The 19,463-nt window shown below is 29.8% G+C and overlaps 1 protein-coding gene across 1 annotated transcript; it reads right to left on the bottom strand.

Moving 5' to 3' along the window:
- Positions 1-1,721: 1,721 nt before the first annotated feature.
- Positions 1,722-2,220, bottom strand: LOC106755778. The gene has a single exon (XM_014637991.2). The coding sequence runs from the start codon at positions 2,151-2,153 to the stop codon at positions 1,887-1,889; it is 267 nt and encodes an 88-aa protein (XP_014493477.1). The 5' UTR covers positions 2,154-2,220; the 3' UTR covers positions 1,722-1,886.
- Positions 2,221-19,463: the final 17,243 nt, after the last annotated feature.

Below are 19,463 nucleotides of genomic sequence, written 5' to 3'. Positions count from 1 at the left end.
AGAAGGACATTAGTTTTAAGTACACTCCAATCCAAGAAAACTAAAATTGGATATTCTAAATACGAGAAAAGAAATGTAATAATCACTTTGAAAAATTTGTAAAAAGAATCTATATTCAAAGTGAGAGTATTTTTTTAAGAAATTTTGGTCTTATTAAATGAGATGATGGGTTATTATTAAACATAATTGATTAATTTGTTTGTTTATAAATATAGAAAGCATTTATTTTAATATTAATCAGTTATTACTTCAAATATTTGAAAGGACAAATTTTAAGAAAAGGTTGAAATTACAAGTTATATTTCTAAAACAATCGATTATATTAACATCTTATGAAAGCTAGTTCTGCACAATTTAACCCATTATTGTTAAACATACTCAATTAAATACTTATCTCCGAAAAACTTTATTTGGACTGTGATATATGGATTATTTATGAAACCAACTTAAAAATACATAATTGATTATGTACTAAATCTAATCCATTAATTTGTCGATAAAATCTTTTTCCTACTTAAAGATCACTTTGGAAGACAATTCAACCTTTACACATTGTATACCACTCTATAACCATATTGAAAAGAACCTTGAACATATCTAGTAATAACATCATCAGAAATTGCACATCATGATTTATCTTTATGTTAGGGGTATTGAAAATGTCAAAATGGGTCACAACTCGTGAACCAATCCGACTCACCACGAGTTCGAGTCGGGTTGGGTTAGAAAAAATTGAATTTTTTTATACAGGTTAGATATCAATTCGGTTCATTTAAACCCGGTTCATGTAGGTTAAACCTATAGTGGACCAAGTTAGCCCGCCAACCCACCTGTCTAATTTTATTTTTTTAATTTATTATTTTATTTATGAAATCCTAAAAAATAAAATATTCTTTTCACTCATTATGTATACTAAAAAAGTAATATCTGCTCTCACAAATTACTCTCACGGAACTTGCTCTCATTTACGGTGTTGTCGTTCTCACTTTTTCACTGAAATTCTTCAAGGAGCAGGTTTTTTGCATGTTTTTGGATAACATTTGGATTATACTATACTTTTTATTATTATTTTGAACTGTCTTTAGTTTAACATATTTTTTTTGGAGTGAAAGTTGTTATAGAAAGTTAGTAATTTCTTTTTAATAAAAAAAATCAATTAAATGGGTTAGTGAGCCAATCTATTTATCCACTAACCCGTGGTGAATCGAACCGATTCAGATTTTTCTGACTCGCTAATAAATAAGTCGAGTTGGGTTGAGTCACTGAGTGACCAACCCGTGATTGGCAAAGACAGGATCGAGCCGCTTACCCGTTTTTACACCTCAATTATAAATGCAGTGAGTTTGTATTTCTAACTTGATGGTAATTGAATACCTACGTTTTCTCTGATCATATCTCAATACTTCATGAGAAAAACTCCCGATGAAGAAAAAGTATGAATCTGAACTACAAACATAAAGCCAAAAAACTTGTAAAATTGGTTCATCTGCTTGAATATAATTAATTTCGACCTGTTTACAGCTAAACCTAAATCACATAATCAATTCTAATAAAGCTTTAAAAATGCAGTTACCATTCTTCTGCAAAACTGACCAATCGGCTACAAAGAGGTTCCAATTGTAACAACATATTTTCTGTCCTAGCTACGAACTGTGTTAATAATTGTTCCTAGCCTTTCTGAAAGTTAGAATAGGCAGATGGAAATGGAAATAAAAGCACAGTAAGGAACACAGATAAAATTTGGCAATTGTCAGCACTGTGATAATCAAAGTCTACAAGAACCAAGTAATGTTTAAGTACTATTACTATACAATATGGTCACAGAAATCTCAATCCTTAGATCGAAAGAAAAAAAAGAAAAGGCTTTGTTATCGGTCTTATGGTACCTAATTGGGACCCCAACAACTTAAGTACATGACTTTCCTGAAAGACTCTTCTGATTGTTTTGTGTTGTGTTCTTTCAATCTGGTGGATACCATGGTAGAAGAAGTGGAAGAAAGCTTCCCAGCCTGAGAGAATGAACCAACATGGGTTTTGAGATGTTGTTGAGCTGATCTCAAAGCATGGTTCCATCTACAGATACCTTGATCTTTCAAGGCCTCCACAACTCCAACACTAGCTGCCACACTCCATGCTCTAATTGTTGAACTCATGTTTGATGATGATTTTGTAATTCTTCTTAGACTATGGTTGAACGAATGAGGATATGAAAGGAAGGTGATGTTTATATACTAAGAAAGAAGCACATGGGAATACCATTGCAAACCAGGGGAAGTAAACTGGTGGTTTCTGCAAACACAATGGGCTATGACTCATGTGTCCTGGATTACAGGGAACACGTGTATTTGCCATAGAAGTTGATGTGACACTTTGATGAAAAAGAGTATGATATGTTAACGATTTTTTATAATAAATAAAAAATAGAGTAATGATATTTTAAAAATATTTTGTGATAATTTTTTTTATAATAGAATATGTGTTATTATTTTATTGGTTTATTTAAATTTATGTTTAAAAAATATTTAAAACAGATCTATCTGTGTTATTAAAAAGTTGTTAAAAAAATATTGTTAAAAAAAAATTTTCCAATATATAATACGTAATATTTTATTGATTGATATATTTAAAATGTATGAATACGTATAAGTTATTGTAAAAAAATGATAAAGAAAAATAAAAAAGCCAAAGATAAGTTATTGTTTGCTGTTGTTTTTATCAATATTTAAACATTTAATGTCCACCTTAAATAAAACCGTCATGCCTTTCCCCCTAATGATTTAACTTTTGTCTCGTGTTTTAAATCTTCCTATTTATGATTTTTTTCCCCTGCACATTATCTTTTTTAATTACGTACATAAGATACTATGCAGAAAATAACATATATTTACATTTGATACTTATTACAAAAATAAAATTATTATAAAAAAAAAATCTTTTATATATTTTTTAAAAAATAAAAAGTAAAAAAAAATAATATCAAATAAATGTAAAAAATTAAATTAAAAGGTAGGAAAAATTAAAAAAAAAAGTCTTATGTTTTTAGATGGTAAAATTATAGTTATGATTAGATTTCTAAAAAGTATTAATTGTATTATTTTATGTTTATGAATATTAAACAATTTTATGTTTTTGAATATTAAACAATAGGAGATAGAAAAAAAGTAATTGAGAAATGGAAAATATTAAGTGTAGTTTAGTAATATAAACTTTCTTTGATGAATAAAAAACCTATTCTATCAATAAAAATAATTTATAAGATTAATTTAGAATTTAGAATTGATTATTTAAATATTGAAAATTGTTGTTTTAGTTATATTTCTTATTAAGAATAGGTAATAAAAGTTATTAATAGGTGTAGAAAAAAATTAAGTACATATGTATTTAAAAATGGAATTGCTTAACCTTAGTTACAAATAATTGTACAAAATTTTCTATTTAAACCAAAACATGAAAAAAAAATTAAATAAGTTTTTTTTGTTTCGTTTTTCGTTTAAAATATTTATTTTTTAATAAAATAGTACAAAAATTTGTTGTCAAGTTAGTTAGACAAATATATGAAGTTGAAAATGTATAAGTGAATAGAAAATTTATTAATTTAATTATTGAAATTACAAAAAGCTGAATATAATTAACTATGAGAATTAGATTATCGAATATTAGGATTATGAGGATAATGATTTCTTATGTGTCTTGGTGTATGATAGTATAAACATTTTTGTATGTGTCTTTTTTTCTTTTTCCTGATGTTCATCTCAGTTCTTATTCTAAATGATTTGAATCGACTCTTTGTGTTCCTTCTTGAAGCTAGATTATGGTAGTCAATGTTGTTCATGCCTTAGCTACCTAAACATGCAATCATACACTTTCATGACGACATCCAACCTGTAATGGGACTTAATCACTAAAACAAAAATAGCTTTTAACGTATGTTATTTTAGGCTTTTGACATCTGTTAAATGTCTACGTCATAGCGGGAGACGTTAAATTGACATTTGTTGTCTTTGAACAGACGTCAATTAACGTCTGTTGCATTTATAACATACCTTAATTGATGTCTGTTGTAAGAATAACATACATCAATTTATGGGCTTTTTTTCAACAAAAAAATTTGTCAATATTTTCTTCCATTGAAATCGTGAAAAATCAATACATAACACAATTTCTAGAATTTTAGAAGTAGTAACAACTAATGAAACATGCAACAACCAATGAAAATGCAACAACTAATATACATAAAAACCCAAAAATGAAACTAATCGTGAAGGTGAGAGAGTAGACAGGTGTCGTTGTGAGGTGAGGAGAAAAACTCGCACAATAATGGTCCGAAAATCGTCGTCGTAGTTATCCTAGAACGCACCCAAGATCTGCACCAAAAGCCAATGAAAACAAATTTTAATCGGTGCAAATGAAAGATAATGGTTCCAAACGTAATATAATCGGTTTAAAATGATTTTAAACAGTGCAAAAATGAAAGAAAACTTACCTTAATGTTAATGGTGAATGAGAGAAAGTAGAGGAAGAAGTTGAATGCAGGGTATTTGACATCAGCCTCCTTCCCAGTCAACGTCTAAGTGGTAAAAAAAATTAATATCAGCGCCTAAAATGAAGTAATTTCGCACCTTTTTTACGTCTGTGAGGAGGGGGGTTGACGTTTAAGTGGCAAAAAAAATTAATATTAACGCCTAAATGAGATATTTTCGGACATTTTTTATGTCCGTGGAAGGGAAAGCCGACATCTAATTGCAATTAGACGTCGACGGGACTTTTCAAAGGATGTCTTGACACTTCCACAAGCATTGTTGGTCAACACAATCACTCTCAATCTTGTTGTGTTTGAGTGTGTGGTTTTGTATATGTAATGGTTTTTTATCTGAAATGTTTTTAGAACATATATATGATTTATTCCTTTGTTTGGAACCCCATTCCCTAGGTTAATGTACCAAGTGCATGCTCGAATGTCTCATGCAAGATGAATTGTGGGTGTATGCATGGGGATAATCTTGGTGTAGAAGTTTGAGGAAATTCTTCATAAGATTGGAAGTGTTAGGATGGGTTGTATGGAAGAGATGTATGAGGATTTTGTTGTTGTTGTTGTGTGAGGGGGAGGTCTAATTTTTCCTCTTCTTCATCTATGTCATAAGTGAGGATGTCATCCTCATCCTCACTAAATGGGTCTACTGATGATGAAGGTAGGCCTAATGTTTCGTTTTCTAGCAAGGAAGGAGAGGAGAATGGTTGTGTGTTGGCATATGCGAGAGATGGGAAAAGTTATGAGGTGGATGGATCGATTAAGATTTGGGTGTATGATTATATGTCATTTTCCCATTCCACTAGATATGTAGTGTTAAGGTTAAAGGACTTATGTGTGGGTTGTTTTTGTGAAGGTGTTTGATGTGGGTGAAAATGAGTAAAATAATTGTTTTGAGAAAGATGGCATACTTGTGGTATGCATCGTGCCTCTGTGATGTCGATGGCTTCATCGAAGTCATCATCATCTTAAATCTTAGTCATTGTGTGTGACTTGCTTGTCACAAATTTAAGTTGGAAATCTAAAATGAACAATTAAAGATGGATGAGTTGGATCTCTGCTTGTTTTTTGCAGTAGTATCTCTATGAATTGGGGAATTGTGAAACCTCTTTGAAGGTTGTTGAAGTTGTTTTTGACTAATTTATACAATACCTAACTTGCTTTTTATGACTTTAAAACCCATTCTGTTGTGTTAAATGGAAAAAAATACTTGAGAAAATATTGGTTAACATATTTTTATAGCATTTAGAACATCAATATAAGGGTACAATAGTCATAGTTGTGTCTTAATTTTCACTCTTCATTAAGGTTGTTGATGTTGGTTTTGACTAACTTTTATAACATCTAACTTAATTTTTATGCCTTCCAAACCTATTCCACTATATTAAGTGGAAAAAAAATATCCCATTAAATATTGATTATCATATTTTTATAGCATTCAGAACATCAACATTGAGAGGGCAAAAGTAATAATTGTCTTAATTTTCACTTTTCATTAAGATTGTTCCGGAACTAAATTTTCAAATATATATAATTCATATAAAATTCTTATAACATAACATTAGTTTGTCTTAAACAATTAGAAGCTTTTCATAAAACACTAATACATAAAAAAAACAATATTATATTTCCTTGCTTATATAACATCTCAATTACTAACATCAGTAATTTCACTATCATCGATGAATGATGGACTACGGACATATATAGTTAGATTTCTTAACCTTCATGAAATTGACATAAGAAAACATTTTCTTCATTAGGACCATCACTAAATTCCATTGAATCACATGTTAAACATTGATGGATTACTTTCCATCAATGTAGCTTTGATGGATTATATAGTTTTTAATTACTTGTTGAGTGGACTTACAAAGCTTGATTCCACCTACACATTTCTTGGTCCTTCAGGGCCTCCACAATCAAATCTAAAAAAAAAAAAAAAAGTGAAGCCAGTTGTTTTTGGTTTGGTGGGGACTAAAGAAAGTAGTAGGTAATTATTTGTTGATATTGTGAAGGTGGGACCACATGCATTGGAAAGAACACGAAAGCCTCTGGTTTCTCTAATCACTAGTAGACAACTCCAGCACACGGTTTGCATTTTATGATATCAAATCAACTCTACCTATTTTAATACTTTCTGAGAAAATCAATCACATTTATACCTGCTTACTGGGAGGGAATGATTCAATTGCTTCTTTTATGCTTAACCATTTCTTGAGGTATTAAAATAGAAAAAATTTTAACAATTATTTTTTTATAACTTTTTTATAAGGTTTATTTGGTGGCGTGTGATTAGTCAAGACCATCATATGTTGACCCATATTTTTAATAATTTTTTTTGCCAATAAATCATGTTATTACTTTATTGATTTATTTAAATTTATTTTTAAAAAATATTTGAAACGATTAATTACAAATCATTATTTATATATTATAAAAAAATTGTTAGAAGATATTTTCTCTTTGTATAATAAATTTAAATAAGTCAATAAAATAGTGATATATAATAAAAAAATTAGTTATCCAAAGTGATTAACATATTAGAATCCATTAAAATAGCTCCACTATATAGCGTGTATTCAAATAATTAACTAACTTAAAATATGTTATAAACTTTTATTAAAGAAATCTTTACTTGATTATATGTATTTCATAAATATTTTTAAGTTTGAATATTTATTTGTTCTTTGTTGTGTTAAGTTAGTTTTTCAGTTTTTTCTTGTTTTGATTTAATCTTTATATTTGATTTTTAATTCAATTAATTCTAATATTTATAAAATTGAAACAATGTTGTCCCTTTCGTATTGAGACAATTTATTTCTTTTCATAAATTTTATGATGTTATTTTTATTAAATTAACATTGCTATTAAATATTTTTCGACAATTTTTTAAACTAATTTGAAGATCAGCTTGATATTTTTAGAAAAAAACAAAAATCAAATGAATAATTAAATTATATTTTTTACTATTTAATATAGAGATAATTATAGAGTGCTCGATATATATTAAAAAGGAAAAATCATTTTAATTAATTTTGAGATTCAAAACAAGGCATAACAACTATCTGAACCAGAAAGAATTATACTCAAATAATGTCCAGTGTTGGTTTGTATATGTTGAGTAATCAGACGACCTTTTAAGATGAACTATGCTTCATGTTTAATTCAATCAGATAGAACAAATCAACAAAATATAAGAAATTATCAAATCTTATCATAATTACCTAAATTTGTATCAAATCTAAATTTATACTTTTAATTTTAAGTCTATATATTGGAATTTTTAGAATTTAAAAATCTAAAATTTAAGGTGCATTTATGTATTATGTGAGACCAAGTTTAGACCTAGATAAAGTCAAATTGGTTTGGGTAGATTCATTCAAGTTAGTTTAGTCTCATATTGAGCTAAATTGGTCCAATTATAAATTGAGCAAAGTCGGTTAGATTCTAAGTCGAGCTGAGCCAATATTATTCTTAATTGAATCGATTTAGCTTGATCCCTAATTGAGTCAAGTAGGCTCAAGCTCTGGTTGGTCTGAGACCTTAGTCTAGTTGTGTTAGTTTAGGTCAAGCAAAAGTGAGTTAGTTTAAGTCCAATTCAAGATGAGTCAGTTCTTGCCTCAATCAAACCGATTCATCTTAGGCTTAGGCTAAACTGAGGGTGCCAAGGCTTGAGTTAAGGCTAATCTGCTTGAGCTCAACTTGAGTAAAGTTGATCCAAATCCATGTCGAACCGAGTTGGCCTGAACCCAGGTTGAACAAATCAATCTTGGTGTAATTTAAAATGAATTGGGCTAAGCTCAAGTCGGATCAAATCACTCTGCACTTAGGCCGAGGTGAATGGATCTCATTCAGTCAAGTTCAAATATGTCCACGTTCATTCTAGTTGGGCCTAATCCATGTCAAACAAGTTGGGCTAGACCTAATCAAGACCATAGTCAGTCCAGGCCAATCAAGATTAGGTTTAAGTTAGCTTGTACTTTATTCGAGTCGAGTTGACTCATGTTCTGATCAAGCCAAGTTTGGCCAGATGAGTTAGACTCACGTGAGATCAAAATAGACACGACCAAGTCGACGCCAAGTCACGTTGGACTATGGTCTGTACATTGGACCTACATCTATGTCAAACTGAATTGGATTGATCCCATATTTAGAGTTAACATATTTACTATAATTAAACAAAAGTAGATTGAATAAAAAATATCTAAATTAATGTGATTTAATTAGAATAGATTTGTACTTTAAATCCAATCTATCTTGTTTAATCTAGAATGAATCTAGACCGATTATGAAAAATCTAATCTATGATCACCCTTAAACAAACCAAGTTGAGTTTGAGTTTTGCCTTTAACAAAGTTGGCTTGTTGATCTTCTTTGTATTTACCATCTTTTTAACAATTGAATTGTGATATTCCAATATCAATACAGACCCAATATTGTTCTTCTCTAAGCAACAACTCAAATATTGAAGTGTATGAAGAGAAATCAGCTGAGGTAATTTTATATAGCCATGCTTACACTTCAACCGTCATTACATTGATCTTCCTTCCTGTAACATAGTAGGAGCTCTTTAATATTCAAAATGATTAAAAACAAAGGAAATATGAGTTACCCCATCTGATTTTCATTTTCCTGTTGAAATCAATTAAGTTTTAGGTAACAAATTTCAATACAAACAGATTTTTAACCTCACAGAAAGAATTAGGCACATGGAAGAGGGGGAAAACTAAAGAACACATAAAGTTTGGGAAACCTCAATCAACCATCAAAACTATGATTATTTATCATCATAATTTACATACTGATTGTCACATCAGATAAGCAAATCTTTCAAAAATGTACAATATGACCCCAGAAATCACAACCCTCATGTTGCTTTGAGACGAAGATTGCTTGATTCCAAGAACTGAAAGGAAGAAAAATGTTTTCTTATTGGTTTCATATCATCTAGTTGGGACCCCAACAGCTTAAGTAGATGACGGTTCTCATGGACTCCTCTGACTGTTTTAGCTTCTCGTGTATTGGTGTTGTGGAGATGATAGCAGAAGAAGATGAAGAAAGGTTTTGTGCTTGAGAAAGCGAAATAACATGAATTTTGAGACGCTGTTGAGCTAATCTGAAAGCATGGTTCCACCTGCAGAAGCCTTCATCTTTCAAGGCCTCCACAACTCCAACACTCCATGCTCTAATTGTTGAACTCATGTTTGATGATATCGTAAATCTCACACTGTATTTGATGACAGAAGAAAACAATGTTTAATTTATGAATGAATGAACAAGTGAGTGAGGGCATACAATGAAGGTGGTCCTTATAAAGACATGAGTGATGTTCCAAACAAATAGAAATGACCACAGGTTTTGGAAAAACCAGAGGAAGTAAACTGGTTGTTTTAGGAAACACAATGGGCTGTTTCAGAAATTACGTCAATTTATCAGAACACGTGTTTTTGTTAATATTAAAATAATTGTTGTATACTAAACTACCTTTTTAACACTTACGAAAGAAAGAAAACAAAATTCTTTGGAGGTGGAAAAATTAAAGATTTTTTTTCCTGCTTGTTTGGACTGAAGAAAGCGTATTTGAAATAAAAAATAAAGTTAAATAACTAACAAAATAAATTTAACTCAATTAAAATATTATGATAATTCAAATTTGATTTAATAAAATATAAGAAGTATTGGTTATTATTATTATTATGGAAAATTATAAGAAAAGTAAAATAAAGATAAAATAAAAACTAATTTGAACGATGTTAAAAAAATGATTAGGATTCTCTCTAATATATAAGGTTCTTTTACATAAAACCATAAAAAAAAAAGTGTAAGAAGAGAAAGAAAGGTAATAAAGAGATAAATTGAGAAAAGGAAATTGAAGAACACTGCATCTCTGCATCTCTCGTCGATATCTATTATGATTTATGTTGTGAGAATATATAGTTAATCTTAAAGATGCTAAAGTACTTTTCTGAAATAAATAAAAAATGTAAAAAATTACAAATTAATATACATATGGTATTATATGTGGTAGGATTTATGACTCTCCTCTCTTTTATGATGTTTCTCACAATTAAATTTTTTACCAAAATTAGAATGAACCTAATTATGTTTTTCCAAAATTATGATAAATATTAATTACGAATTTAGGGGATTTTATGAAATTTCCATGTTCTTTTACTTACAAGCTCTAAATTAAGTTTTGGCCTGCGTACGATGATGATAAATTTAATAATCATTCATGAAATTCATAGTCAAGCAACAAACTAACAAAAATAGAATTCAATGTTGTTGAACATGTCCAGAACCAATCACAACCAAAGAGCAACAAAACTCAAACAAAACAAAAATAATCAAAAACTCCCTTTACACAAATTTTGAACCAAACATAAATTATATGCACCATAAGTCTTGAAAAATAGAAAAATTATGAATTCTTTTTCCTAAATTGGGGACTTTAATTGCAAAACTCATATCCTTACGTGAACATATAATCAAGAATTTTCTATTGAAATTGAATGCTGCAGTTCGCACCAATAGCATAAATCACCAATTTTGTGTATTTTGGATTCAATTGCAATAATGGATGTTATTGGTTATCTTTCTAAGAATTATATGAATAATGTATTTTTAGTTTATAAAAATGTGTATGTTGTGTTATTGCTAAATTAAAATTAATGAGAATGCTACGTATGATTAATAGCAATTAAATGTATATTTATTTATTTGAAATTAAACATGTTAAATTTTGTTTGTTATTAAAGTGATCAAAATTTTAAAGTTATTTGATTTTAAATTATTAATGATTTTATTTTAATTATGAATAATTGATTTATGGGTTAATTGAAGTTCCTTATTATAAGACATTTTAGGATCATTTAAAGGTTGATTAATTGTTTTTATAATTAACAAGCATTGTAGATAATTTTGTATGCGTCATTAGTTTTATTTATATATTCAAAAATAGTAGGTAGTAGGTGATTCTAGTTGATGCATATTTTAATTATTATTAATGTTATACTATGATAATCATCATTATGTTTATGTATTAATGGATATTCTAAAGGGAAGTATTACTATGAATAAAATGGTTATTTATGTTTGAATTTGTATTTATGTTTAGTTTTATGACTCGAAACATTTATCCTAGGCCTGTATTAATTGTAGTCTTTATTTTGATATTTTTATATTTGCTTGCTATGTCTATTCTAGTCTTCAATGGGTTGAATTTTCCTAACTAGAGTGAGCAAGTCTAATTTCACCTAGGTGTTTTGGATCTTGATTTGAATCTTCAAGTTGAAAAGTGGTTGCTATCATGGATACTAGTAGCAAGGAAGAGAAAGTCTATAAAAAGCTTAGGAAAGGTGAAATAGACTTAGTTCGATGTTTATGCGAATGAGCATAGTAAACAACATTAAGTTAGCTCTTCTCAAAACTAATAATGCGAAAAAGTTTATAAAATTTGTGGAAGAACGCTCATAAACTATTGACAAGTCCTTCATTGGGATATTGATGAGTTCATTGACCGTCATGAAGTTTGACAGTTCACGTATTATGCACGAACACGTGATCGATGTGATGAACATCGCAACAAGACTTAAGTATTTACGAATAATAGGGAGTAAGAGTTTTTTCGTGCAATTCATTTTGAACTTATTATCATCTAAGTATGGTCCATTCCAAGATGAACTATAACACCGGAAAGAAAAATGGAATTTGCATGAATTGCATAGTATGCTAGTTTAGGAGGAGACCAGACTTAAGAACTAGGAAGCCACTTTATTCATTATGTGAGGAATCATGGAGTTGGAAAGAAAGTTGGAAAAAAAAACATGAAAGTAAAGGAACATTAAAGATTGATGAGTCCTCAACCAAAATCCAAAAGAAAAATGACAAATTTTATTTTTGTGAAAAGTCTGGACATTTCCAGAAGAACTACATAAAGTGTAGAGCTTGGTTCGAAAAGAAAGGTGAGCATAATAATTACATATTTTTTGAATCAAAATTAACTGAAGTTCCCCATAATACTTTATGGAATGATTGTGGATGTACGACTCATGTTTCTAATGTGATGTAGGGATTCCTTTCAACCAGAACCATAAACTCAAATGAGAAGTTTGTCTTCATGGGGAATAAAGGAAAGTTCTAGTGAAAACTTCAGGACTTATCATTTAATCCTTAACACTAGATATCACTTAAATCTCATGGATATTTTTTTGTACCTAGTATCACTAAAAATTTAATGTCTTTATCTAAGCTTGATGTTGTTGGATACTCTTTTTAAGTTTGGGAATGGTTGTTTTAGTTCATTTAAGCGTACTTTTATGATTGGATCTGATACACTTAATGATGATTTACATAAATTGAATTTGATATTTATATGGTGAAACTCTTGTGACCTTGTATCACAATGTTGACACTAAACATAGTTTAATGGAAGAACAATCTGGGTACTTGTGGCATAAACATTTGAGGCACATTTCCAAAGAAAGAATACAAAGACTAATAAAGAATAAAATCCTTTTAGGTTTAGATTTTAATTATCTAAATGTATGTGTGAATTGTATTAAAGGAAAACAAAAAAAAAAAATACATATAGAAAGGAGCCACAATAAGCACTTAACTTATTGAGATCATACACCCCAATATATGTGGTCCATTTGGTGTAAATTTTTTCACTAAAGAGAAGTACTTTATCACCTTTCTTGATGATTTTTTGCATTATGGATATGTTTATTTACTACATGAGAAATCTCAACCAGTGAATACCTTGGAAGTTTATATAAATGAAGTGGAAAGGCAATTATACAAAAAGGTGAAAATCATAAGGCCAGATAAAGGTGGTAGGTTTTATGGAAGATATGATGAAAGTGGATAATACCTCGGTCCATTTGAAAATATCCTTGAGAAACATGGTATTTGTGCTTAATACACAATGGTAGGCACACCACAACAAAATGGTGTGCCAAAAATGTGTAATCGAACCTCAATGGATATGGTTAGGAGTATGTTAAGTAATTCATATTTACATGTATTGTTATGGATGTATGCTTTAAAGACTATCATGTATTTATTAAACAGGGTTCTTAGTAAAGTTGTTCAAAAGTCTCTTTTGAGTTATGGACACATAGGAAACACAGTTTGAGACACCTTCATGTTTGGGGTTGACAAATAAAAGTAAGAAATTACAATAAGAAAAGAAATTGGACGAAAAAACAATAAATGGATATTTCATTGGTTATCCAGAAAAATCAAAAGGTTATGTGTTTTACTATCTACCCATAGTATAAGAGTTGTCAAAATTGAAAATGTTCAATTCATTAAGGATGGTGAAACTAGCAGGAGTTAAGCTTCACAGAATGTGGAGATCAAGGAAGTTAAAGTAAAGTTCTTATAGCTAGTACTTCTTCTTGAAGAGTTCTTTTTGTTCCTATGTTGTAGAAACACACAACAATAAAGAAGAATAACAAATTAATGATCCCAAGGTTAACAATGAGTTGGTATTAGAACAATCACAAGAAGTAGTATTAAGAAGATCTCATAAAAGAAAGAAAGTTTGTTATTTCAAATGATTATGTAGTTTATCTACAAGATTTAGAAAATGACTTAAGTATTGATAATTACCCACTTTCATTTTTAGAAGCCATTAATAGTGATAATTCTTATAAGTAGTTAGATGTTATGAATGATGAACTTAAATCAATGGCATAAAATGATGCATGGATCTTATGGAATTGCCAGAAGGATGCAAGAAAGTTGGGTGTAAATAGGTCTTTAAGACTAAATGTGACTCTCATGACAATATTGAACGTTATAAGACTCGAATTTTTGTCAAAGGTTTTATTAAAAAAGACATTGACTATAAGAAAACATTTTCACTTGTTTCTTAGAAAGATTATTTTAGAATTATCATAACATTAGTATCTCATTATGGTCTTGAGTTGCATAAAATGGATTAAAAACTACCTTCTGAATGTGGATTTAGAAGAGAATGTTTATATGGACCAACCAGTGGGGTTTACTGAAGAAGAAAAGGAACACATGGTGTTTAAGCTTGAGAAATCAATATATGGACTTAAGCAAGCTTATCAGCAATGGTATCTTATATCAATGATATTATTGTGTCCTTTGGATTTAAGGAAAACATTGTTAACCAATATATATTTGAAGGTTAGTAAGAGTAAATTATTATTTTTATTCTGTATGATGTTGATATCTTTTTTTGCGAGTAATGATCTTGGTTTATTAAGTGAGACTAAGTGGTTTTTCTCTAACTTTGAAATGAAAGATATAGGTGAGACATACTATGTGACATGAATAGAAATATTATATGATAGATCACAAGGGTAGTAAGTTTGTCTCAAAAAACATATACTAATAAAGTTTTAGAGAGATTCAAAATGGATAAATGTTCAACGTCTCTCGTTCCAATACAGAAAGGAGACAAGTTTAGTCTTATGCAATGTCCAAAGAATGATTTGGAACGAAAAGAGATGGAAGATATCACTTATGCATTTGTTGTTGGAAGTTTGATGTATGCTCAAACATGTATACATCTAACAGAATTTTACCGATGAATTTTTAATTTTTTTTACCGATGGAAAAATCTGTCGGTAAGGAAAATACGCATTTATAACAAAAAAAATTTGTCATTGATGAAATGGTAAAATGAGCGAGAATTTTCTTGTCCATTTTTCACTTACCGACGATAAATTTCGTTGGTAATGTATACGACTTTTACCAATGAAAAACTTCGTCGATAAATTCGTCGACAAAATGAGCGGCGAAATTCCCACCCATTTTTCTTATCTCTCTCTATGCGAACAACACTATATTTCTCTCTCACACGAATCAGTTTCTTCATTGTTCTTTCCTCTCATCTCAAGAGCATTTCTCTCCTTCTCTACAACCATTTTTCTCTCTCGGACAGTCATCTTTCCACACTTCTCCTATCTCAGCTCAAGCCACCACTATTGTGCATGCTATTGGAGGATGCCACCATTGCCGTTGGAGAACCACACGAAGCAGTGTTGTCAACTCTTTGTTGAGACTTTGGCAAGCGTACCAAATCGTTCAAGTAATAAAACCGGTAAGACCAGATATCGTTTCCCAAGAGACTCGTTGCACTAGACAATCATATAATTTCTAACTAACCTAGACTAAAGAATGCTTCCATAAAGTGAGTTTTGGTGTAATTAAAGTGACTATGAAACATAAATGATAAAAGTGATCTTAGGTACTCAAACACTTGGAAATTGTAAGATTAGAAAAGAAATGGAATGGTATTGTTGGGGGTATGCTTTCACCAACTTCACTCTTATGTAAATAAAATCACTTCCTCTTCATTAATATGTCAAAGTCAATATACTAATTTACTCAAACCCCAATCCCTTGGTAGAAAGAGCCTAGACTTCCTTATTAGGCTCAATCCCTTGGAAAACCTAACAATTAGTTCCGCATTAAGAAATGAGATTTTAAGACAACCAAAGGTCCTAGTTCTATCCCTAGAAACTATTTCCTTTAGGTGTTTAACCCAAGTCCGGATTTACCCAACATTTCCCAATATTAAGCAAACCCTAAAATCAAGTCATGGGTAGCTACTTCACAACAAGCATTAAGCGAAGGAGTTAAACACTAACAATCAATGAAAAAGGCATATATTCATTCAAAACAAAGTGATTTACATAAGAGTTCAGTGGCTACAACAATCCCCCAACGATAATAAAACTAGCTCTCCATTCAAGCTTACAAAAATGGAGGAAATGGAAGAAAGAAGAGAACCCAAGGAAGAAGATGGACTGTTCCACAGCTCCTAGCTCGCCTCCAAGAGCTTCAAAAGAGAGGAATCGTGTTTGGGCAGCAAAAGATCCAAAGCCCCTTGCGTGTTAGGTCTAAAAAGACCTAATTTTCCACATCAGCATTGCCACCGCTCAGCTGTACCCCAGCTGCACCCCAGCTGCAGACTTCGAGAGAGCTGGGCGCTCAGCTGTACCCTAGCTGCACCTCAGCTACAACATTCCAGAGAAGAATGAGGCTCAGCTGCACCCCAGCGGCAACATCAATCTTTGCTCAATATTTCTTCTTTTATGTTCATTCTTGCTTATGTGGTTCTTCCATTCTTCGATTTGGACAACAAGCTTCAGGTGCATGATCTAACAACAAAAAAGTGGGGATTAGTGAAGCAATTTAAATCAATTCAACTAAAGATGTAGCTACTTAGAAACTTAACAAATTGAGGCATAAAGAAGGTACAAAGCTAAGAAAGAGTTGACATTTTCTCTCAATTCACTACTGAAATCATAGCAAAATATGTCATTATCACTCTTCCATCAAGCAAATGGAATCACCACAGGTGATAGAGGAAAAACGTCTCCACTACATGAAGAAACGATGGTTGGGGTGTAGTGTGATGTTCGAGATGTAGGACACATGGTTGTCATGTGTTGTGCTGTTGAAGATGAAGAAAAAATGGTTGTTCAAAAACCAATTGGGGATTTTTCCCAATTTTAGGGTTTCAAAAACAACTTTAGTCTTTGATTTGTGTTTTGAAATAAATTGGATTGTTGTTTTCATTTAGGAATCAGGAAGATTGATAAAAAAAGATTAAAACATGAGGAAGCAGAAGAATGGGAAGGAGGAAGAAGATGAACCAGATCTGGATATTTACTAATGGGTTTACCGATGGATTGCTCCGTCGGTAATTTTTTCCTTCGGTAATTACCAACGAATTTTTTCCTTTGGTTATTAACAATGGATATTTCCTTTGGTTATTACTGATGGATTTACCAATGAAAAAATATGTCGGTAAAATTTACTGACGATACTTTTACCAACGGATGTTTGACCGTCAGTAATTTTACTTTGCCGACAGATTTTGCGCATTATTGATGAATTTTGGCCGTCAGTAATATCAGTTTTACCGACGGATGTTTTGGCCATAGTTAATATCAATTGACATGCTTGGTATACACCAAAGTAATCTAGGACTGAATCATTGGAAAAGTGCAAAGAAGGTTTTAAGATACCTACAAAGAACAAAGAATCACATGCTTACTTATAGAAAATTTGATCACCTTGAGGTAATCAGTTATATAGATTTAGACTTTTCCAGCTATATAAATAAAAGAAAATCTACTCTTGGTTATGTGTATCTTTTAGCCGAAAGAGCAATTTCATAGAAAAGTGTGAATCAGTCTGTCATTAATGCATCCACCATGGAAGCTGAATTTGTGGCATGCTTTGATGCTATAGTTCAAGCTAATTGGTTGTAAAACTTTATTTCAAGGCTTGAGTAGTCGACAATATTGCCAAGCCACTAGAAATTTATTGTGATAGTTCCATAACATTCTTCTTTTCTAAGAACAATAAGTATTCTAAAGGTGCTAAGCATATAGAATTGAAATACTTTGTTGTTAAAGAAGAAGTTCAAAAACATTGTTTCAATAAAACATATTAGCACCAACCTTATAATTGTTGACCCTTTAACAAAAGGGTTACTGCCAAATAGTTTGTTGGCCATGTGAATAATATAGGCATTACGTCTACCATTGAATGTTGACTTTTAATGTTATTATGCTTATGTGACACTCTAAGCTCTTTAATGTATAAGTTTTTGGAATTTGTGTTTTCTTCTTTATGTTTATGCATGCAAATTATGATGAAGAAAACAAATTATGTTGTTTTTATTGTTATTTAAATGACATTATGCTTGAACCCATAATGGACTTCTAAGTGTAAAGTCGTATTAAGGAGAAAGAGATGATACAGTAGTACATGTAAGGAAACATGTTGGTTGAATGATGTACAATGGTCATGACTTTTGTTTTTTATGTATATTTAATTATGAATAATGATCAAACTAATTTATGTTTATGTATTAAATCACATATTGTTATGATATCATATGAGTCAAGTGAAAGAATGTTAAAATTAATTGACGAGGTCCAAATGTGATTTAATAAAATATAAAGATTTATTGATTATTATGAGAAGTTATAATAAAAAAAATAAAAATCAACTTGATGTATGTTGGTTAAAAAAATTATTAAGATCTTATCTTTGGTTATAACGTTCTTTCACAACAAGCAAAAAACATAAAAAAATGAGAAGAAAAAAGAAACAAAAAAGATAAATGGGAAAAGGAGATTGAAGAATGTATTATTATGTATCTCCAATAGATAAAGGTTAATATATATTATTAATTTTGTTGTAAGAATTATGAATCTTAAAGATCCTAAAGTAATTTTTTGGAATGAGTAAAAAAACGTAAGGAATTACAAATTAATATTTTTAGCATATAATTATTAACATAAAGTTACATAGTATTTTTATGTAACTAAAAATATTTAATTTTAAAAAATAAATTAGAATTAATGTTGGATTTCCATTTCCTTAAATATGTATTTAATGAATGAGCCAAAACAGGTCTAAACAAATCAATGAGCCAAAATACTAAGTTCGCCTCACACTTTTTCTTGTGAGCCCGGGTATACAATTTTTATTTCATCTTTATCTCTGTTAAGTAATTTTTTTATAAAAGAATAAAAATCATGAGAAAGGAAAAATGATACCATAAAATATTCAATATTAAAAAGATGTATTTATTGTCAAATATTTATATAAAACTTATAATTGTATAAATTTAAATTATAGTACAAAATAACAATTGGATAAAAGTTAAATAATTATATAAAAAGGGTTTATTATAATACCAAATCATTTACTAATTTTGACAACTTTAATAAAACAAAGTTGATAAATTATACAAAATTTATTATGTCTATTATGTCTCTTTACTTTCTTTTTCTAAATTGTAACTAAATATCTTTCTTTTATATATTAATAAATATTATAATACTTTACTTAACCGAAATTGCGAAGAGAAAAAAAAAATTAAATTAATAATAATTCAAATTTAATCATATATATTTCATTTTTT

This window comes from Vigna radiata, chromosome 2, assembly GCF_000741045.1.
Source record: "Vigna radiata var. radiata cultivar VC1973A chromosome 2, Vradiata_ver6, whole genome shotgun sequence".
In the NCBI taxonomy this organism is placed as follows: Eukaryota; Viridiplantae; Streptophyta; class Magnoliopsida; order Fabales; family Fabaceae; genus Vigna; species Vigna radiata.
The sequence above is the reverse complement of the archived record's forward strand: the minus strand, read 5'-3'. Positions and strand labels throughout refer to the sequence as shown.